At 43.3% G+C, this 24148-nt stretch overlaps 1 protein-coding gene across 1 annotated transcript in view; it reads right to left on the reverse strand.

The window, feature by feature from the left end:
• HYDIN (HYDIN axonemal central pair apparatus protein) overlaps window positions 1-24148 on the reverse strand; it is a 136685-nt gene that overhangs the window by 84763 nt on the left and 27774 nt on the right. The window contains exons 10-20 of the mRNA XM_033158672.1: window positions 23726-23825; window positions 20250-20368; window positions 19642-19865; window positions 19117-19184; window positions 16230-16465; window positions 13860-13960; window positions 12241-12376; window positions 11567-11731; window positions 9718-9870; window positions 4645-4883; window positions 1884-2124 (exon numbers count right to left, since the gene is read on the reverse strand). Coding sequence (XP_033014563.1) covers window positions 1884-2124; window positions 4645-4883; window positions 9718-9870; window positions 11567-11731; window positions 12241-12376; window positions 13860-13960; window positions 16230-16465; window positions 19117-19184; window positions 19642-19865; window positions 20250-20368; window positions 23726-23825 — 1782 coding nt within the window. The remainder of the gene's footprint in view (window positions 1-1883; window positions 2125-4644; window positions 4884-9717; window positions 9871-11566; window positions 11732-12240; window positions 12377-13859; window positions 13961-16229; window positions 16466-19116; window positions 19185-19641; window positions 19866-20249; window positions 20369-23725; window positions 23826-24148) is intronic.

Consider the following 24148-nt stretch of genomic DNA (forward strand, 5'->3'; position numbering starts at 1 on the left):
GTTGCAACATAACATTTCCCACATCGTCATTATTATTATTTTTTTTAAAAAACTAAACACCTTCTATATAGTAATAAATTAAATGGCACTGAGAATCAAGGACATAATCAGCCATTTGTGTAAATGGTAGGGATGTACAAGCATGTCTTGATCTGTTCCAAAATTCATCCACCATTTCATCTGATATTTTCTATTCCACTGTGATTGGTTTATTGTGCACAAGTCTCACTACTGTTTCAATGTAACTTTTTACATATATTGCACAATATATATGCATATCTCGGCCATCAACAGATATTTACAATTAGGCTCCCTTCCCTGTGTGTTCCCTTTGAAAATTAATCAATTTCCAGAGGTGTAACTGTCAAACTTTTGCTTCAGAAAACCCAATGAATAGTCTTGTGGCACCTTAAAGACAAAGATAATGGCCAATCATAAAGCCACCTATGACTGCAAACCTAGCCATGTCTACTCAAAAGTAAGTCTCATTGAATTCAGTGTGGCTTACTTCCATGTAAATGAGATTAGGACTGCAGCCTTGCTGTGTTGATTTTAAAATTCAGTACTGCATAACCTTAATCCTGTCTCATTTTCCCCCTGCAGGCATTAGGAAAGGCATCAATACACTGTTGATATTTTGCTCTTTGTGCCCTGGATTATATTAATTCCTGTGGGCATATCAGACATTTTACTCTAATGCCACTTATATTAGTCCTTTTTGTAATGTAACATTTTATTTCATTAATATGTATTTTATACCAAAAATGGTCTCCTGTTGTTATTTTACACACACACACACACACACACACACACACACACACACACACAATGTAGGTTGAACATGGGTCAAGGTGGCCCTCAGCCTGAAAAAGGTTCGTCTCTCCTGGATTAATCACTCTTGACAAAATAATTGAATATTGAGCTTTGATCAGGACTTGTAGAACTCTTCTTACATCAGTTATAAAAACCCATATATGATGTTTTGAGATTGACTATATGGTAGCTACAGTAACCCTTGGCAACAAGTAGTTGAAATGCAGCTAATGCTACTATGGCAATGTCAGGGAACTGGCGATGTATCCAGTGGGGAGGGGCAGCCAGCTCAGAGGCTGGAGAGCAGAGGCTCTGGGGATGTTGGAGAGACCTTGCACTCGAGGGAGGAGGCACGCCATTTCCGTTGCCCCAAATGCGCAGAGGGGTGAAACATAAGGAGGGGAGGCAGAGATTTCGCATACCGAAACTCTTATGTTGGGGCCACAGCCGGAAGGGACCACTCCCGGATTCTGCGAGTGACTGATACAGACATGAATTTGTAGCTCTGCACTGTAAATAGTATGCACAATAAAACTTCTAAAAGACAGGACAGAGTTTTGGCAGTTTACTCATGAGTAGCCACCCAGCGGACCTTACAGGCAACTTGTGACATGGCAGCAATCCTTGAAAGAAGTTGGTTTTGTATACCTGAAGGAGCGTCTCCACCCCCATCGTTCAGCCCGGACACTGAGATCCAGCGCCAAGGGCCTTCTGGCAGTTCCCTCACTGCGAGAAGCAAAGCTACAGGGAACCAGGCAGACGGTAGTGGCACCCGCCCTGTGGAACGCCCTCCCATCAGAGTTCAAAGAGATAAACAACTACCTGACATTTAGAAAATACCTGAAGGCAGCCCTACTTAGGGAAGTTTTTAATCTTTGATTTTTTAAATGTATTTTAATATTTGTTGTAAGCCGCCCAGAGTGGGCGGGGTACAAATAAATTATATTATTAATTATTATTATTATTATTATTATTATTATTATTATTATTATTATTATTATTATTATTTTCTAAAAATAAGTAACTGAGAGCCCAAAATGCCCCCAACAAAGAGGTGAAAGTCCCTCTACCTTGGGAACGTCAGAACAGCCTTCCAGCATCATGTCCATGCTTTTTCCTGGGGTCAGCTCCATCCTCAATGGTTGAAGCTTAAAGAGCGGAAGTTCAGAGGACTTCTTCTTTGTGTTAGCATTGATGGGAGGGAGGGTGTTGCGCTGGCGGAATGGGGGGAAGCCTTCTGTCATCCAGTAGAGCTGATGCGTGCGGCGCCCACGGTTAGTGATCCTGAAGCGATAGCAGCAGGAATCCAAGCTAGGAAAGGAGGGGCAGAGAGGGGCTAAATCTCAGGACAGCAAATAAGAATGGTCTTTACTATATTTTGTGGAATATTTATTTAAGGGATTTAGATGCAAACCTTCAATACAGTATCAATATTTCCAGGGCAGCTGACAAGTTGAAGCAAACCATTTAAAACACCACACAAAACAAGATCAAAAACTAGAGATGTGCACTGCTCCCAAGATTTGACTTGCACCTGTAGCTTTGGAAAGCATCCCAGTTTGTTTTGAGAGTTGCTTTATGTTTTTCCAAGGACCAAACTAGTAAGATCTGTTGAAAAGAAAGTTTCTCTATAATGGGGAATCTAAAAACAGCTCAAAATTATTTTTCTTTTCATTGAAGTGAAATTAAATTTGTTGGCATAGGGGTCCCTCCAGAGTAGATTACACCTATTACAGGTTGTATACTGATACATCCAGAAAGTTTTTGTTTTTAAAAGAAAAGCTATTGTTTTCTGCCAGAACTGGAAACCATTTGCAGCTAAGGGGAAGAAGCTTGCCAAATGTCAGAATAATAGGTGACATGTTTTCCTGTCAGAGAAGACTTTACCATTTTTTGAGTGGCTATGATAGCAATCATAGTGGGGCAGATGCAAAGGGTGAGGGTCCCAGGAAAGACAGGGGTATGTGAAATGTTGCCTCCCAAGGAAGGACTGTTACCCCAAGGATCACTGGTGGGGACAGGTTTGTGATTTCCAGCAGGAATTTTTGGGGAATTCCAGCAGGAATTTTTCTCTCCATTGACTACCATGGGGGAAGGGGGTGATTGTGGAAACAACAGTATAGATGCATGTGAAAAATAACACCTTAAAATATTTACTTCCACACCCCTCTCAGAAATCAGTGTTTAATCCCAGGAATCAGAAAATAAGAGGCCGGGATTAAAAGATAGAAACGTCTGTCAAAATGAAAAAATCCCCCATCCCTCCACCACTGCTTCCCACTTCAATGGAGGGCATTTCCCTAATTAGCTAGATTTTGCTTTTTATAAAATGAAGCCATCACTCTAAGGGCACCCATGTCTGTAGAGCAACTTGTGACAACAGGAGGTCCCTAACCCAGCTCAATCCTGCTCATGTGAAAACCTCACCCAAATCACTCCTATTTGCCTCATGAAATAATTCAGAAAGCAACCCCCATAGAAACAAGAGAGAGTAGATAAAGCAGCGTAATAATGAGATGTCCTCAAGGATGAAAAGGCAGCAAGGTTTCCAGACACGCCTCCTTGAGAAGAGCAGTGGTGCACCACCAGCGATAAAGCCTTTCCTCTGTCGCCGGATGTCAGGGAACTGTCCCCGGCGCAGCGCAAGGTGGTGGAAGGGCTCTCAGGATGCTACAGAGATCCCCGGTCCCACCTGACCAGCAGCACCTCTTCTGGCAGCGGAGGGAGTAGCGAGGCTTCCAGCGGGGAGGGGCATGCGTTTCAGGGAATGGAGGGTAGTGGCTCTGATGATGCTGGAAAGACCCTGCACTCCTCTAGTCCAAGGGGCGATGACAGAGACACGCAGCTTCCAGCGCCCCAATGGTGTTGAGGGGTGAAACGAAAGGATGGGAGGTGGGGTTTTCGTATACCGAAGCTCTTTTGTTGGGGTCAGAACCGGAAGGGGCCATTCCCGGATTCTGCCAACGCTTGATACAGACATGAACTTTTTAGCTCTGCACTGTACATAGTTTGCACAATAAAACTTTAAAAGGAAACTCGGAGTTTGACCTGCTTACTCGTGAGCAACTAATCAAAGACCTTACACCACCCATGTTACTTGACAGGGTAAAGGTACCTGCAGAATTACATCTAAAGTTTATCTCAGGGTTTAGTGAGGTTCATGCTGCAGGAGCCAGTGCTCCACATAGCAAGCCATGAAGGACTTCAAAGGTAAGCATCAGTATTTTGAATTGTGCATGGAAATGGGTCAAAGAGTTGTTAAGTACTGGTCCAAGTTGAAAGCCTAGCAGTAATATTTGGAAGTACTTGCAGTTTCCAAATAGTCTCCAAAAGCACCCCGACACACAGTGCACTGCAGTGACATAATATAGGGCTGAGTACAAAGCCCAAGGGAGCAGGTGATGCCAACTCCTAAGATTGCAAGTGCATCTAGATCAACCTGGTCATCATGCCATGTTTACCTCAATGGTAGCTACAAAATGTGAGATTAGTCATTATTTCAAGTATATCTACAGAGGGAAGCATGTCTGTGATGTGAAGAGTTGTGCATACATTTTAGAGATGTTACCACTTTCCACAGTCAGTCATTTACAATACATGCGGTGTAAGTGGGCACAGGACTGCCCAAGAATGGGTTATTTTTGCTTTCACAAAATGGAATTTGATCTATGGTACTGAAGTATACATTGCCTTTACTTGTAGGTTGCCAAGGCATCATGACAAGAGCTCAATGTTTCCATTTACTTGTACTGCCCTATGAGAATTAAACAACTCATATCCTTTCATCCAAAAACAGAATACTATTTCCCACAAGCCACAAAGCCAGCCTACCTGAAGTGGGGTCCCAGGTCAATGGCTGGAGCAAAGGGTTTGTCTGTGACAATGGTGGTACCAATGCCAGTTGCCTGGATTGGGATGATGTAAGAATTGCTGTTCTCTATGCTCAAGTTAACTTTGTCCTGGAACAGCACGGTGTCATCCAGGTTAGCTATTAGCATGATCGATATCTCATTTTCTGGAGGGACAATTCCTTTATTAGGCTCAATTCTCCACAGGGAATTACTTCGGGCCTGAAACACAATCCAAAAGCCAGTCTTAGCATCTATGTCTCACATGGCAAGGCATAAACTTATTTTTAGAAAGAAAGAAAGAAAGAAAGAAAGAGCCACTCAGAGATACAGTAGTACCGGTATTTAAAGCAGGAAACAATTCTCAAGAAATTCCACATATGTAAACCCAGATCAGAAGCCACCAAAAAGCATGTGCCCATGGCTGCAAACTAGTGAGCTCACTTTTCAGAATTTGTGTTCTGTAGAGCAAAACATAGACTGTGAAACCAAACAAATATTAAGTTATCTATTAAAATAATTAAATGAGGATCACAACAGCACAAACTTGGCACACATTTTAGAGACCTGGGGTGCTTTTCAAAAAACCAGGAGGCTGTTAGGAGAATTGTTATTGCATCAAGTAGTATTAATTCTCTTCATTCTCAGAACCTCAGACCATCAGATCAAAGCCTCCCATTCTGTAGGACAGGCAGGAAGGTAGAAAAATGTTACAACAGGAAATAGAAAAATCACACAGTAAACAGATTATTCAGATTTTTTTATCAGTGTTTCTATTTATTCACTTTTCTGCAAAACATAAATCACAATCAATAAAATAACAGTCAACTATAAAAATCACCCTACATCTCATAAGCAGCAGCAAAATTCTAGATGCAAAATCTTTGTATCTGCCCATCAACAGCATGGAATGAAGGCATTCCAATAAAGGGAAACCTTCACCTGACACTGAGAGGTAGCCCGCCAGAGCCCAGGAATTATCAGAGATGGGCACCACAATGATGGTGGCCTTGCTTTCTTCACCCAGGCATGCAAAATGGGCCTTTTCTCTCCTTGTGAGCAGATCTCAAGGCAAGGGAAAGAAATATGCAGGAAAGTGTTTCAGCAAGCACAGCAGAGCCAAGCCATTTACAGGGCTTGAAAGGCAAATGCTAGAACTTTTAGTTCAGAAACCAAGTAGCTGAACTACAGTAGTGGACACATTCTCTACATCTTGCTCTCACCAGCTGGACAGGAACATTCTGCACTAACTGCAGTTTCCGTCTGCAGACGCAGCGTCACAGAGAGCTCCACATGCCATTCAGGAAGACTGAAGCATGGAGTGACTCCCGCAACCTTCAGGCAGCTCAGGTGGGGAACTGCTTACAGAGACCCTGGAGGCACCAGTGAGGGGCCCTGGCACTCAGTCAGGCCCTGATCCACATGCAGAAGCTACAAATCTCTACAGTGCTCACCAGGTTCCATCCTATTCACAAAATCTGTGGTGGACCCCTTTCATTATGAGCAAAAAGTTGCTATGGGCAGAACAAAACAACGGTGTGTGGAATCTCAAACCTCCTCTTTGGAAAGCCTGGAAGCAATTCGTTGTTGTTTTTTTAACATAAATTTATTGATTTTCCACAATGTATAGAACAAATACAACCCAAAAACAACAACAAATAATAACAATAACAATAACAGCAAAAACAAACACTACAAACAACATCAACAAAATAAAATGAAAACAAATACATACCTTACACACCTAGACACTCCAGCTATCACTTAAATCTTGTTCCAAATCCTAATTAGAGGGGGACTTCCCCCGTTCTCTCTCTTGCTTTCAGTTCTAATTTTACTTTAGTAACTTATCTAATTATTTTAAACATTACATTCACCATCATTCTTCTTCTTTCTCTCAATCTCATACATCATTTAAATTCTAAATAGTAATAAAATACCACCTCATATTACAAATCTTAATTTCTTATAACCTTTTCCTTTCTTAGTTCCATAAAACTGTTGCTTTGTTGCTTCTAATTCAAACTTTATAAAATATTAAACCAATATTATAACATAAAAACCTGAGTATTTCTTCTCTAATCTAAATCCATTTTCGCTCTCTGACGTCGGGGTACCGTGATAAGCCTTCCTAGCAATCATATACATTTTTTCACCCTACCCCTCTTCTCGCCATCTTCTCTCCTTCCATCACAGTCACCCACCGGGCCTCCCCACAACCTTTTCCAAAACCATTTGTTAGAATGTCCCCTTTTTCTTGATGCCAGAAAACCAGAGCATTGTCCCAAAGTATCTTTACTAGTCTCTTCAAAGAAAGCATCTCCAGTTCAATCTTCAAATCAGATTGTAATTGTAATTTCCAAAACTGTTGTTCCTGTATTTCTGGGCTCCCACCCCATAAAACCGTTATAACGTCACAATATCCTTCCCTGGACCTCTCACGTCGACAGGGATGTTCTTCTTCTTTTTGAAGTTGCGTCTTCTCTTCTTCAGCAAAACTTACTGAACTTCTCTCTCTAGATAATTCTTTTAATTCTCTGAGTTCCTTGGCAAAATCCTTAAAAGCAATTCCAATCTCAGTGACATTCTGTTGCAAAAGTTCTAATTTCAAAAGTATTTCCCTTTGTCGAGGAGTCATTGCTAAGTCCGGAGCCATCGTGGAAACGAAACCAGAAGGGCAGGCAGGAAATAACAAGAATCAGTACTTTTCCATCTTCCAGTCTCAAATTACAGCCGCCATTTCCCCCTAATCAGAGTGCAAAAATTCTTCATCTTATAAGCCACAATCAGAAGGAATACCTCAAAATTCTTAGTTCTCCCCCTAACCGGGTTTACTTTGCAAATCCACCAAGTCAAGAAAAACTTTGTATCAGTTAAAAGTAGCAACAGCCAGAGTCAATGTTACTATTCTTTTGTCAGGCAGGCGAGAAACGGACTTCCTCTTTAAAGTTTCTCCCCTAAAGCAAAATAAACAACTTTATAGTCCAATTAAGCCCCGTACTTACAGCTTACGGGTTTCTTCTTGTTTTGGGATCAAATGAGGAAGAACGGGAGTGCTCTAAAGCTGGCGGCGGCCGCCGCTGTGTTTTCCCGGATGGGGACAGCCTCCACAGTCCCGCGCCGTTGCCCATTCACTCGAACCCCCCTTTTACAAGGGAGGCTCGAGAATGGGGCGATGCAAAGGGGCCCGCTGGAGAGCCCAAACCGCGGGACGCCCCTCCCGCGGCTCACCGGAGCCCGCAGCGCGGTTGCGGGTCTCCCAGCCCCCGGGAAAACCGGAGCTGTCTCGGAACGAAGACAGCTCCCAGCCACCGGCAATGGCGCCCTCGCCGGAAGTCCAGAAAGCCTGGAAGCAATTCGGTGCCATCATGCCACCCTTCATCCAAAGATCACAGGGCAGTTCACAACATAAAAATACAAAATATGAACACGAAATACATAATAAAAAACAAAAAAACAATAACCCCCCCTCCCACAAACACATTTAAAAGGACATTAAATGTTAATCAGTCGAAGGCCTGGTTAAAGAGAAACATTTTCACCTGGTGCCTTAAAGTATGTAATGAAGGTGCCAGGTGAGCCTCCAAGGGAAGAGCATTCCACAAACAGAGAGCTACTACAGAAAAGTCCCATTCTTGTGTTGCCACTTTGTTCCAGTTGCTTCCCACCAGGGAAGGGCAGCCTGCCTCTGCCCACTGATGCACTAAATCGTTATTACTCTTGGGTTCATGGCTTCACTGGGTTTTGAAGCAGCATCCCAACCTGCTCTCTGTAGTTACCGGTAGGTCAAACAAGTCTGTGACCATATTGTTCAAATAACTGCAGAACCATCCCAACTCTGCCAGATACAGTTTACATTTCCAGACCAGTTCATATACACAGTTCTAGACCTGTACAGTTCACACTGGCAGTATCAGATAATAAAACACCTGGCTATCATGTCCACCATCTTTGTGAAAGTATAAAACCATTCCAAAAGTGGGCTGGTCTTCTGTGACCGCTTCACTGGGTGCACAACTGCTCTTCTGGTTAAATGTTGACAGTAATTAATAGAGAGCGAATGATCACTTCTGAAATTGCTCAGCAGTGCATTTGGCAGAGGAGGCACAGAGGCTGCCACACAGCTGTTAAGAGCACAGCTGGAGATGCCTCTCTCACTCCAAACAACACCCTCCCCTGCCACCAATTCTTATGCTTGTGAAATTCGACAGGATTCAAGTGACTCCCTGCCCAGATGACTAACAGTCTCAGTGACAGATCTTAGGAAGAAGGGCAGAGGATTAGGGAAGAGGTTGATTTTTATTTCAGCCTTCTCAACAACATCCTTGGCTAAAGAAACATTTTTTGGAAGAGTGATAAAATTGTACTTCACACACATGACCTCTGTAATCCTTACAATCACCAGCTTAAGGCAACTGTAATTATTATTCCCAAATTACAGATAGGAGACTGAAGACATTGTCTTGTTTAAGGGTACCTTGTAAGGTCATGGCTGAGGCTAACATTTGCACCAAGAACTTCCAGGTCATAGCTTATCCTTTTAGTACAGTATGTATTTGTCAGGTGCAAAATTTCCTGTGCAAAACACTCTGTAGTTGATTCCTTCCTTCTTCACCATTTACTTTAACTCATTTTTTTTTCCTGAAAAAGTGAGAAGGGACCTATCCAGGCTTCCCAGCTTTACATCCAACATCCTTATCCCCTGGACCACTTGCAGATTCTCAGCAGAAAGCCTTGTAGAAAATGCCTTGCCCCTGCTTACCAAGGGATGTAAATCACACCAGCACAGCTCAGTGACCATCACTACTATAAGGAAGAAAGGGGAAATGGCAAGAAGGTATGGTTGGGAGACAATAAGAGCATCAAGTTATGTCAGTGAAGGTCTCATGCATTTGGAAGCCACCCAGAAACACATGAATGCAACCACATCCAATGACCTTTCAGCCCAAGATAGTTTAATGAGACGCCTTCACATACAACCACACCACAGGCTATTATAGATATAATTCCTTCCCATTCACAGTTTTCATTAGAAACCATGCCACACTCTGCTTACCATCTGTGCCTCAAATGGTGCAGGAATAACAGATTGATTGGAAAGATAGAGCACCCGAGAAACATCTTTTAAAACCTGGATGGAGCCAAAGTCTAGCTTAGCAGGATGCACATAAACAACAGGGCCTTCTCCAAAGGACACAAGCTGGATCGTCTGTCACAGAGAATAACAAAAACAGGAAACAAAGATGAAAAGTCAACATCAGACTCTGGCTGTTGAAAGGGAGATGGGACTGTACTAAGGCCTTGGGTAGCCAATGTGGTGCCCTTCAGAAGTGGTTGGGCTCAATCCCCCATTACTTCTGGGCATGAGTCAGGCTGGCTGAGGATGATGGACTCCCAACAACATCTGGAAGGTAACTCAATGTCTTCCTCTGTTCAAAGAGATCTTCAGGCTGACAAGATTTGGCTCAGTCGGAGGTCCCCACCTAAACTGAGTATGAGTACAGACCTGGGCCCTGCATTTTCAACCCTAAGGCCTCAGTTCAAAATAAATACTGCTGCTGGACTTCACTTGGGAGTCTGACTGCTCTTGCCCTTTACATGCTCACCAATATAATATAGGCAGACAGTCCTTTTGCACATGAAAAGCCCACCTGACATAAATAAAAGGATTGATTTTGGAGGGGGGGAGCCTGAACCCCTCCTTTTTTCTCCAGCTAGCCACCGTGTTTGCAGGTCACTGCAGAGCGCGCATCTGACGATGGAGGGGGACCAAACTGGAAGCCAATTCTGCCAGAGGCAAGCCCTATTTGGGACTGGTTTATCCTCTAATCTTGACCTACTGGTATCTCAGTGCCAAGCAGCCTGCCCCCAAGTGTGATCTGCTGGTGTTTTAATGTATTTTTAGTATTTTGTTTGAAGCCACCCAGAGTGGCTGGGGAAGCCCAGAAATTTGTTGTTGTTGTTGTTGTTGTTGTTGTTGTTGTTGTTGTTGTTGTTGTTAGCAGTGAAACGACAAAACCCAGAGCATGAACAGAACATGCAACAAAGAAGGCAGATTATGAAAAGCAGAAGGAAGATTTTGCATGCACCAGCCAGATGTGATACAGAAGGATACTGCAGTCCAATAATCTCTATTTAAAAGGCACTCATAAAAATGAAACAAATTAGAAGCTGAAAAGACTCCATAATGGGAGCAAGAACTGTATACCCTACTTTGTTATAAATTTGTCTCTGCTTATTATGTGTTTCCATTGTATCATAATGCTGAACTCTATCCTGTTCCAGCACCAACAAACATCTCTTTTGTGCTTAACTGACATTTCAGGTCTGGAGGAAAGATACCCATTCATGTTTCCATTTAGAATAGGATAAAGCGGGGGGGGGGGGATGCAGTCACTTCTTTTTAACTTAAAGAGTCAGACTTTCAGTCTCTTCCTCATTCCTGATGGGGATGGACATTTACTGCCAAGGGCTGTAGGCACATGACTGCCCCTCAAAGGCCTTCCTTTCTGAATCTGGTAAGGTGTGGATGTCCTAGAGAATTTGGCATCTCTTCCAAATATATTGTTTAAATTTCTGGCTAGGAAGAGCATAAATAAATGGCTTGGCTGGCCTTGATGAACTGCAGCTTTTAACAGTGCAAAATCACCTGGGGCAACTGTTGCTTCTCAATTTCACGTTCAAAAATAGCATAAGAATACTAGTGGATTGTAGCCAGAAATCCTCATCTCTGTAATATGCAAATATCCCAGAGACATACTAGTTCTGAGCATGCACACAATACAAAGAGGTGGACGTTACCACATACAACCCATTTCCCTGAGCATTTTAAGAGTGCAAAGGGGTGGAAGTGGGCAGGGGAGAAGACCTCCTTCTCACACAGGTCCCTCCTTTAGTTCACTCACCAGTGGAAAGAGTTCATTACCAAAGACAGCAATGAAGGCTACTGCCTCCTGCTGCCCTTTCTCCTGGACTTCCAAGGCCAAGGGGATCTCAACAGTGGAATGAGGCTGAATGATACCACAAGGCAGAGGACTGGAATGCAAGACAGTGAGGGACTTCTCATATTCCTGGAAGGAGATAAAAGCACCACATCAAACCTTCAGAGAGAGCTGCTTCATACTTTTCACTTGCTAAGCTGCCAACGTCTTCTCAGTGAAGAAACCTATTTATTTCATCTGTTTGGACCTCTTTTTTAAAGATCTTGATGACAAAACACTCAGTTTCAGACCACTGGTGTCACGTCAGGGCTCTTCATGATTTTGGGTAGCTTAAGAGCTCCAACAAAAAAGATTCAAATATTCTAAAATCAGATAAAATCATCCAGGAACTGTGATAACTGGACTTAAACATTTCCTCTCTGCTCCCAGCTTTATATCTGTAGCTACTTTGCAAACATTCGTCTTGCTGGAAAGATTGTCATAAGTTCCAAAACTCTAAATAGTCCATTTGAGTACAAGTCTCCCACTAGCATGGGGACCCACTCTGGCTCCCTGATGAGTCTGAAGCCAGTGGTGTGGGTGATCCTCTCCTTCATTCCTCAGGGCCTTTAAAATACAATAGAAACAACTGAACTAACCTGGGGGAGAACACCATAGCACCCTGGAAGATCACTTTCATTAACAAGTTTCACCATCTGCTGGTATGGGAACTTCAAGAAACAACGTCCAAAATTCAGGATGGGATTAGCCACATGCAGTGGAGGTGTGCTGCATCTAGTCAGTTACATGAGCAAATAAACAGAGAGGAAAGCTTGTTTAGATCTGACCCATAAGGAGGAGGCAGAGAATAATAACTCATCTATCATTATAAAGAAGAGGCTCATCATCAGCCATGTGGCCACTAGAATTCAGAAAGGCCAAGTTCCTAGCACACCATCTCAAAGTAGATCCGAAGTGAAGACGATAGACACAGACCCTCACTTGGCACTAAGAGGGATGGAGAGGGATCTTGCCCTGAACAATTGTTAGCAGCTTTTTGAGTGTTAAGAGTCTTGCTGCACAGAATGTCAGATATGGCCTGGAAAATGTGGGATGACCAGCCTCATATTACCAACATAAAGGTAAAGGTAAAGGGACCCCTGACCATTAGGTCCAGTCGTGTCCGACTCTGGGGTTGCGGCGCTCATCTTGTGTTACTGGCCAAGGGAGCCGGCATACAGCTTCCGGGTCATGTGGCCAGCATTATGTCTAATTAATGCATGAAGGGTTTAATACCATAGAGTAAGCTGTCCTGCCATGCTTAGCTATATCCACTCCCCTCACCTTGGGAGGGACTAGGTAATTAAGACTTTGTTTGCCTTCCAGTCTATCTGAGAAGCTTAGCAAAGAGATCTGAGCTGGTTGCTCCAAGCTCAGACCACATGGCTCCAACAGGCTATTGTTCTGTTCCCATACCAATAATTTAGGAACTTTCACCACTGTAACTAAGTCAGGTTTTACTGCCTGTGCAACTTTTTCTGAATGCTGTATAGAAAAGGATATGAACCTGGCCTTTGGAGAGTGTGTATGTAAACCATTTTTAACTCACCAAAAGTATGTTCTTTTTCTATGCTGGGGGAAGAGAGAACTATTTTGGAACTCATAAGGGCATATTTTAAAGGTCCATCAGCCTATACAGTATGTCCACACTTTACTTTGCTGCAGTGTGAAGATGCATTTGGTTGGTAGCCTATCTTAATTTATGAACAACTTTGTTTTAAACGCTTGGAAGGGGACAGGAGACTCAGATGTGGGATCCTGGTGACATCATGCAGTACTGCTGACTTGTCCAAGCTATTGGCCGCAGAGGAGCTGCTCTAGCAGGGATCTTTTTCCCTTTCACTTTTCTGCTGAAAGAAAGCCAGGTTGTTTTTTTCAAGAGCCTGTTGGAATTTTTAGCACTGTCCATTTCTGTACATCCAGGGCTGACTTACCAGAGGCAGTGTGAAAGTGCTTTTTGAAACCAGGACTTAAAGTGCATAGAGGGAAGAGAAAGCAAAGAAATAAAGCAAGACAGAGGTGACAGCTCTTGCATTTTTCAGGTTGCTCTTACTGAAGCAGTCACAAACGCCTTCTTATGTTGCATTTTGCTGCACCCAGATACTCAAACAATGCAATTATGCTGTTGCAATGCCCATCTCATGCAGAATTGGCACAAAGGATGGAGTCAGCACAACACACAGGATTCCAGCAAAAACAGCAATCAAAGTAGGAATACCTCGCTGTGATTGGGAGAGCCAGTACATCTTCTCCACTCCCCTTCACATCGACTACTAGTGCTGTTTCATACGTCTTCACAGTGTTGGAACATAAGGTCACCTGCCATGGGAAAAGGCAGAAAGAATTCAGGTTACAGGAACAAGGTTCATAACCTTGTGATTGACCAGCCCAAATCCCAGTCCCCCAAAGGCAGGCATGTAAAAAAATATAAGAAGAGTAGCCCTGGGATTTTGGGGCACAGAGAGATATAAAATAAAACAGAAAAAAGGTGTAAGGATTGTGACAAAATGTTTCTGATGGCAACATGCCCTAACAATCTTCAAAGCACTGTGGGCCAGTTCTCACCCAGCACAATCCATGTAAGATGTCTCACTTGCATTGTTTCTTTGATGCCTTCAGCAGCCAAAGCTGAACGATCATCAAAGTGGGAGAAACAATGACGCCAGCAATGAATAGAAGAAAACCAGCATTACCTATTGATCATACTGGTGAGCATATAAAATGTATTTGGGCGAATTTTGGTTAGAGGAAGAGGGCTCTGAAAGGCTGAAAATAAATAAAAATTAAGTGGTCATGCCCAATTTTCTGTCCTGGCCACACCCATTTTACCATGTGGTCTTCAGAGGCTTGACCATCCTCCAAGTCCCCCAGAATGCCCATGGAAATCCCCCCTCAAATTTTTAGGGGCTGATTTTGCTCAACATATTTTGGGGCCTGTGGGCTCATTTGCAAAACAAAGAAACAGGCATGGGTACCATCACACCACCCACAAACAAGCACACAGGACAACCTATTTTATTGACTACAATGAAATGCTTCTTTCAAGTTTAATTTCAGTGGGGGGAGTGTATTCTGTGGGCACCAGGGAAAGTCTCAGCAGCTGCATGTGTGTCTACGAGTGCCACACTGGTAACCCCTGATTTGGGAGACAGGTGCACAGCAGAAATAAGCTGTATCTTTAAAAGTTTGGTCACCTTAATGTCATCTTTGATACCTACCAGTTTGGATTTTTAAACAACCCTAACCTCCATGTGAGGGCACATACTTCCCTTGAATGAATGGAGATTAGTCACCCTGTGAGATGTGTGCTCTTAGCTGATGCACTATTTAGAAAGATAAATGTATAGCTTCCTAGCACACTATCTGCATGGAGTGTGAATGGGTGAGAGAACTGTGTTCTCTGATGACCCCATTATATGATGGCTATCCTCTGTGAACTGTCATCTCTGATTGATTGACTCAGGTTGATCCCATCTTCTCCCAACTAACCGGTATATTGTTCTATTAAAAGGGGGCTGCGAGTTCTCTGTGCTGTATAGGTAATAGATATGGAAATGTGAAAATCAGTAAGAGAGACACAACTTCTACCTTTGAGACCTAGAGTGCACTCAATCAAGTGACTATTATTATTATTATTATTATTATTATTATTATTATTATTCTCCTATCCAACCCCCTCTGTACTCACAGAGGCAACATGATCTATTTTTCTGCCCTCTGTCCTGACCATCTTTGGGTACCCAGGAAGCAAGAAGATGTTTACATTGTAATTCTTTGTTCTTATCTTTGTTCATATTTCCCTCTAAATGTCTGTAAACTCTGATTTCCTTAATAAAATAAATACTTCATAATTGTAAGTCTGTGCCAGGGTACCCTACTCTCATCACTACTGGGTCCCATGCTGTTAAGGGTCTTGCACCTCCCCCAATTAAAGGGAGTTCCTTTGAAAGGAGTGTTGGACAGGCACATCTTACGGTAAATATTGGTGACATGGTTACTTCAATTGTAAGAAGAGCAAGACAGTGGCAGCTTTATGAGGAAAGATTTTTGTGCTCCTTAAAATGGTTGGAGGTCCCAAGTAACCCCAGCTTTTGCCCCCAAGCCATGAGGGGTGATGCAACCTTAATACAGTGATGGGAGAGAAAAAGGAGTTTAACACAAATGGGAGCAAAGATAGCATGAGAGACATTCTGCAAGGAGCAGATTATGTGGCCTCAAACAGCACAGAGTAGAGTTTGAACATGCATTATTTTCGCAGGAAGAAAAGACAGAAAAGGCCAAGTCCTGAAGATGCTACAAATGAAGTAGGAGTTGGCAGCCCTTTGTATATAGGTGGGGAATTCTCTCTCTTTTCATTTGAGGTCACTGGCCAGTTTCTCCAAGCTCTTCCAATGTGAACAGTATGAACATTACTGTAACTTAAATTGACTTTCAAGTGAGTGATTCTGCAAGTCAATAATTGCCTCATAGCTTAGTGAGCTTTTATAATACAATCTATCCTCAGCACAAGTCCTATAATCAATTTGCTGTACTTAAGGATCCACCTGCTCCTCACTGAGGACAAACAGCAGCATAAGTGGCACTGTACCTGGATGTCCATGAGTCCTTGTGAGCGGATGGTGCCTCGGTTGGGAGTGATGGTAAATTCTTTGGGCTTTGCCCCTCCACTGCGTGCCTTCCTCCACGTTGGCCTTGAGATGTCAGAGGCTTGATGCTCACTCATGACACTTGGCTCCCCAGTGCCATCTCCTGGGACACGAAGGTCAAAGGTCATGGGCACCAAAGAGGTGTTGCTGAGGCAGCAGGACAGGGTATGGGGGAAACCTGCAAGAGAATGTTTTCACCCAACAGGAATTGTGAAGGAGCTCCATGAAGGCACTGAAAGTGACCCCAAAGGACACTCATTTGGACTCCTCCACACAGTCAACTTTTTCTTTTAGGTAAAGGTAAAGGAGTTTAGGTAAAGGAGTTTGTGCCTACGGCCCACACAGCAAGCGCACAGGCCCATGTCATACAGAAACAGTCCCTCAATGTGTAGAAACAACTCTTCACCTACAGGTATAGAAGGAATAACCATACATGGTTTGCAAGGAGAGTGGGATTCCTAAATGACACTCCAAGCCATATGCTAGAAGGGAAGGGAACCCTCTGCCCACTTCTCAAGGCTAATTTCCAATCTACACAGTTGTCAATCTAAAAGTAACTCCCAAGCCCAGATATGGTAGTGAGTCAAGATCTGCTCAGGAGAAGTTCAATGAAATCCTTAGCAAGGAGTTCTAGAACCTAGAAGCAGCCAGTGATAAGGTCATGTGCTTCAGAGGTTGGTGGGACAGAGCGAAGGGCTCCTGAGGGTCTTAAAAGCTGGGAAAGCTCAAGTGGGAGAATATGAGACCATCTGGTCCCAAGTTGTGTAGAACACTTTGAATTGTTCATGGAAATCGATTATTAGCAAACAAAGTTGGTATAGCCTAGGAGCCACATGCTCTGAATTACTCTTCCTGGTCAATATTTTATATATTTAAAATATTTCTAGACTACTCTTAATCCAAAACAACTCCATGATAAGCATAAATAGGCACAAGAGGTAGATCAACACAAATAGGTACAATAGGCATAAGTAAAAAATTATTCATACTAACAGATTAGCATAACAGGTTAACAAAATGTCATGGTGAAACTTTGGAATGCCCTCCCCACTCAGGGCTTTTCCTTTTAAAATACATCACATACTTCCACCACAGAAGGCACTCAGAGCAGGGCCTTGATCAAAGATCTTATGACATAGGAAGAGGAACTCCACCATGTATTTGGGTCTCAAGCTTTCTAAGGTTTTAAAAGGGCCAGCACTCAGAATTGGGCTTGGAAGCAGCAGCCAATGCAGTTCTTTCAAAATTGATTCAGTATGAACCTACCTGGCTGTACCAGTCAGAATTTTGGGATTTGAGTTCTGCACTAATGGAAGCTTCCAAGTCATCTTTAAGGGAAGCCTCATATATAAAGCCATTATAAATTATCCAGACATGAGGTTATCAATGTATTGATTACCATGACCAAGGTATTCCTGTCTGGCTACAACATTCTGAACCATCTGGAATTTCCAAACACTCTTCAAAGGTAGCTCTCTAGGTAGGACAGCCAGCAAAAGGACTCGGTTGGATTTTTATTTTTAATTTATTCATCAAAAACAAAGAGGTGAGGGCTAAAATGAAATGGTGTTGCGTGATGGGAAATGTGCAGAAAAAGTAATGAGTTTTCTTGAATAACAAGAATGGGGCAGGATGGGGCAGGTTATGGTGGATATCAAGCACCAATTACGCCTTCAGCCGCACCACTATTGATTTCACATTTAAACGTCAGATTGTCTTTAATGAGGCTGGGACAGAGGAGCCAGGATCAACACTGGAATGGAAATTATCTGAAATAATGAGTTAAGAATATATTGGGGAAGATGAGTTTGCAGCAGGAAGAGGGAAACAAATACAGACCTGCAAGGAGAACAGGGTGGTTGAATAGCTACATCAGCAATAGGAACATAACAAGAGGATCAGACCAACAGTCCACCTAGTCCAGCCACAGTGGTCAGGCAGATGCCTCTGGGAGTCCATAAGATGGAAAGACAGCTGTCCTTTCCTCACTGATTTGATGGTTTTTAGAGCTGGAACCCCCAAGATTCAGAGGCAGTCCATTTAGCTATCATAGCTAATTGGTTTTGAAAGACATTAATTGGTCTTTTTTATTATTCAAAACCAGTGACCATCATTTGTTCTCACAATAATGAATTCCAGAAGGAAATTACGCATTGCATGAAGTGGTACTTTATTTGGTCTTTCTTGAAACTAATCCCAGTCAACCCTAATCCTTCCTTAATATTATCTGCTATATATATTTATTTTTATTTCCCTAGGTTCTTCACCACCCCCATCTCATCTACTTTTGTTAGGCTCTCTTACAACAGCTTCCACTTCTTTCTTCAAAACCCACCTTAAAACTCACTTCACGATCACCATTTCCTGGAGAAGAACCAATGCCTCACCTTGAGCACACTCTCAGCTGCCCTTACCTAGCCCTCCCCATCCTATTATTTCTACTCCTGCCAAATGCACACTCTAAGCCAAGCTGGTACTCCCTACAGTAGGTGGCCATGCTGGCTAGGGCTGATGGGAGTACTGGTCCAAAACAGCTGGAAGGCCACACAGAGGTTGGCGAAGGCTACTCTAAGCTATCTGGGTATGAAAGGACAAACCCATCACAATTTCCATGCACTGCTCTTTGTGACCACCTGGGTGGCGGCCCTTAGTAGGAAACAGAGCACCAGAGTATTAGATAGATGTTGGTCTGATTGAGCAACACATTTATTATGTCCTTAAAGCCAGTCTAGCCTACAAGTAGGGTTCACAAGTGGCCTAGTTTTTAAAGAAATCTAACTAATAATTATAATTAACAACAACAACAATCCACAAATAGTGCAAACTTACCAAATGAGACATCCCCAAAATCGAGGGATGGGACATTGAAATGAAATGTCGGTCCAATGACGCAGCCCCTGAGAGGGAAAACAGAGACTCCTTTGTAACAGGACTCAGAAAAGTCACCTTTAGTTGAAGTAGTTAGCTGAACTTTTAGGCCCAAAGGCTCCCACCCTGCCTTTGCAACACACAAGTGTGGTTGTCGGGGGACCAAGGGAGAGAGTTATGCTTGAATTGTTGTGGAATACAGAATCTAATGTCAGATGCATTTGGATATACATGCACATGTGCACATATGTGCGCACACACTCATCTGTGTCTACAGCTGAAGACAGCAGTAGAGAACTGGGACGTCCACTGTCTGCATAACCCCCTTCTTGAGTTACGAATGTGATGGACCTCAGGAAGTTGGTTTTCGGTATAGCTTTGTGTGTCTGTATCTCTACAAAAATGTTTTCTTTTTAAACATCAGTTTTAAAAGAAACATCCCTAAGGATATGCATGAAACTCACTGCCATAGTTTCTCCAGCTTACCTAATCACTAAGGTCACAGGCTGGGGAGATCCATTCACACTGAATTTGAACTCTTCAAAGAATTGTCCCAGGATGGTACAGCTGAAGGTGACCTGAATCGCCTGGTGGCCTCCTGGCTCAATTATTCCTTCACTGGGCTGAAATGTGAAACAAGCACCCAGGGCTGTAGATGGACATATCAGGCTGAAGAGGGCATCAATAGCTCCTTTGTTAGAAAGGATGGCCTGCAGCAAGGGAGGGGAGAAGATAAAACAATTTTAATTCTCAAAGAAGCAACTCATTTACATTTCTGTTAAAACTGGTGCTGCTGTCTCCCAACTTCCATTCCCTTGTTACTTCCATTCCCTTGTCATCACAGATGTCTAGATTACATCATCCTTGGCTAGGAATGTGTGAGGTTGTCTTCTATAAACCAACGGTAGGTAAGAGTGTTGGACTTTAGACAGTGAGGCCTGAATTCAAAACCTCACTCAGCTATGGCTCTGACTGGATGGCCTTGGATACCTTGTTTCTCTTAGCCTAAGTGACCTCAAAGGATAAAACAATGTGAATGCCCTAAACTCATGGAAGGAAGGCAGAGCACAGCTCTGATGAAGAACAGGACTCACCTCATAACTGTGGGCTGAGCCAACAAAAATTTTCCCAACATCCAGCTGGTCAAAGTTGAAAAGCAGCTTGGGGGCCATGGCCTCTCCTTTGATGCGCAGAGGGAGCCGGGTCTCTCGCCCTGGGAAGATGAGAATCCACCTTTAGGATATGAACTCAAAAGATACTGAGTGGAAGGAAACACTAAAGCAAAAAAGTGAAACTGGTCTAACAGAAATAGTTGAAACAGCAGCTATGGCCTTGTCTGACCATCAAGACTGTTTTGCACAAGTTGTAATTTCAAAGTTACATCAATTTCTGGAAAAGCATGAAAATGTAATGTTGGGATATTCTAATCAATGCATCAAACTCAAGAGAAATGGTGCAAAGAGGGCTAAAACTCAGAAGCAGGTCCATACTTTGAGCACCCAAGTAGACAGATATATAGTCAGGAAGCCAACTCAAGCAAGGCAAGCTCAAACATTGTAGATGACAGCTGGCAGTCTTGTATCAGCATGTGTGTGGAACTGGGGGATGATGTTCCCATCAGGGATGCTGTTCAGCCTTCTCTGGTCATGCAGATTTACAGGGTTGTATCTAGGTACATTGTTCTCGAAGTATTCTTGAAGCGACTAGCATGAGTTTGGCCAAACTGCGGGAGGCAGTGAAAAATAGGAGTGCCTGGTGTGCTCTGGTCCATGGGGTCACGAAGAGTCGGTCATGTCTGAACAACAACAAAATCTAGCTACATTATACTTAGAGTAGACTTACTGAGATTAATATAGATTAATTTAGGTTCATTAATCTCTGGGTCTCTTCTGACTTACTTGGAGTCCTGGATCCATCATGTTGCCTGGACCTTCAGACCATACCATACTCTAATGTTACTACTTTGGTTTGAGCCCAACACACTAGGAGGAAGAGCTCTGCTCAAAAGGCAAAGCTCCTGGTTAATAATACCTGAGTCTTTCTGGTGGGCTTTCCAGGGAAGTATCACTCCCCCTAGCATTTAGATGAGAGTATATATACTTTATAGAAGAAGAAAAAACCCACTGTGTAAGTGGATGCTTTAATTTGTAGTCTGTATGGCACATCCATTTGTTGAATCCTCTGCTTTAGCCCTTAAAAAGTTCCTGTTTTCTTTCTCTCTCATCACTGCATGGGGTTTGCTTGGCAACAACCACACATGGTAATTAGCACAAATGTGTACTAACACACTGCACTTGTGTCTGGCAGCTAAAACGGCTGTCCCTGTTCTGCTTCCAGCCAAGGGAGTTGTTTTAACTCTTTCCTCCTTATAATTCCATATTGTGGGACTGTCACAGCCTCACAGGTTTAGGCCTGCAAATGGTCCATGGGAAGAGACAGCAGTGAAGGCATAGTTATGTCAGGGAGAAGCCAAAGTCCAGAGCAGCAAACAAAAATAAGAGCAGCCAGGGGCAAGAACAGTCATGGTCATATGGGGTGGTCAAGTTCTGAAAGGCAGCAGTCTAGATAGAAGAGTGAGAAGCAGGATGGGAATTTCTAGAGCAGTTACTCCCTCAGGGAGGGACAGTTATATAAGCCTGTTCCTATTGGCTCCCAAGATCCAGCTAGGCAGATCAATAGTTCCTTCTGCCTGACAGCTGTCCTGGTGGCACAGAAGGGCAGGTACCAGGGCCCCAGGTTCACCAGATTACGAGACTACCACTCTTAACCACTATGCCACACTGGCTACAAGGCAAGGAACCCTTATTCCTTACATTAGGTCTCTTCATTTCTGCGTATCCTTCTGTTATCCTCTCTAGTTTTCTAGTACCTTCCTGCATCCCAATTCTCTTCCCCTATTCTGTATCTTTGTGCATTTTCTCTCATCGCTTCTTATTTACGGAATACATTACTAGCCCACATTAATTCACTCAATTGAATCTTTTTCTTTTTAAATAATAGGATGTTGAGGTTCCTTTATTTCAGCTGGCCTATTTCTAATCACAGTTGGCTTTCATACACTCAAGTTCTTAGTTTTGTTTCTAATATTTTGTTGTCAAAATAAGGCTGTCAACCTGTATTTTGATGCATGTTCTTATAGCACCTAAAGTTAGTTTAACCACTTCATAAATTATTTTTACTACTGTTGTTATTAAAGCTGAAGAAAACTGTGCAATTTTCTGCTGTACTTGTATTTGAAGTGCTATCCATCCTTCCAGATGTTTTTACCACTGAAGCTAAGCAGGCTAGCTCTGATCAGCAGCTGGGTAGGACACTGCCTGAAAACAGGTCTGCTCCCACTCCCATGTATGTCACCTTGGGTTCCAGGATGCAAGAAAGGCAGAATATAGACCATACTAAAAAGAAAAAGACCCAGTTAAGGCTGGTCCATTAACTGTCCCACCAACCTTGGTCTGCCATCAGCCCGTCCCCACCTGTCTGCTTTTGTACATCTGTTCCAGGGGCTGTTGGCACTGGCTGTCCGCTTTCTCCTCCTCAATCTCTGTGTTGTCATTAAGTAGAGAGGAGGATGGGCCTTTGGCTCTAGCTCCACTTCCTACTGGCCTCTCTGCCTTCCACCAGCCACCACTGATTAAACCTTCCCAGTCCTATACTGGGGATCAGCAGTCAAGTTCTTCAAGGAATAGCTAGCAAGTTGTCAACAAATATAATTTTTTTCTTCCCTCTCCATGGAATCCTGGTGGATCAATGTGGCTTATTGTGAGTGGCTGATCATAATAACATTTCTACGTGCTCTTGCAAAGCCCACAAGGATATGGTTGATTTCTTGAAAGAGTACAAAGTACTACTGTTTCTCTACTCCAAATATGTCCTCCTCCCAGCAATATTTTCCCCTCCCGCTGCATTTGATACTCATGTTCAGTGTTCCAAATGCTTGTGGTGGGAACATTTGAAACAACGTTGAGAGAAACTAAGTTTGGGTAAGATGATATGGAGCAGAAAAGTGGCTGTGGAGAAAGGGTTACACACTCCTTCCCTCCCCCAACCTCTCTTCCATTCAAGATTTACACACACACACATAGGGGAATGTGTCAGCAGCTGCTATTATTTCAAAGACAGCTGTGCTGGAGACAAGCAATGCTCCCCTGGTCTCAGCCTCTGGCCAGGTTGGGGGTGGCCAAACATGGAAGGAGAGAGAGAGAGGAAGGGAGGAAAGATTCACACGGCCCTTCTGCCCACACACACACACACACACACACACTCACTAGCAGCACGATTTCCATGCCCCCTTGGCAGGGGCCAACCTCACCAATGGCTAGGTATGCTCCTGTCCCGAGCCTGCAACAACACACTGCTTCTCTGCAAAGGGCAAACAAACATGCTCAGGGCTGGTTTCTTTCCTCTTGTCAAGCAGAGCAGACTTGAACATGTGCTTCAGACCGTGCTAGGCACCTCCCAATCAAGCTGGCAGGCATCTGATATAACTGGGAGGCCTACTGATCCAGACTTCAGAGAGTCTGAAAGTACCTACCATATCCCATAATGACAGTGTGAGGCGGGAATATCATACCTGAGATATCGCAGTATACAGTTCGGTGATAAACCCCAGCTTCTTGTGGCCTGAAAACCACGCTGATTTCGGTTGTGGTATTGGGCCAAACTTCTCCCTCCTAAAGATGGAAGGGAAATGATATGTGAGGTCTTTCAAAAACACTTTAAGCACCACACTTCCAGTCCTGCCTTCTCAACATGAAGCAGGTCTAAAGAATCCTTTCATCCTGGGGAGCAGGAAGTGCAGCATTTGCTGGATTGTCTTCTATGTCCAAAGATTCCAACAAGACCTGGCAAGGCAGTTTCCCAACCCAGAAAACAATCAACACTGGGGCAGGTGTCCATTGCATTAGCGAGGCTGTATATATGTATTTATGTGCCCTGAATAAGCCCGATGTGCAGCACAGCACAGCACAACCACCTGAGAAACCTAAGATTCCAT

The sequence above is a fragment of the Lacerta agilis genome, chromosome 8 (assembly GCF_009819535.1).
Source record: "Lacerta agilis isolate rLacAgi1 chromosome 8, rLacAgi1.pri, whole genome shotgun sequence".
In the NCBI taxonomy this organism is placed as follows: domain Eukaryota; kingdom Metazoa; phylum Chordata; class Lepidosauria; order Squamata; family Lacertidae; genus Lacerta; species Lacerta agilis.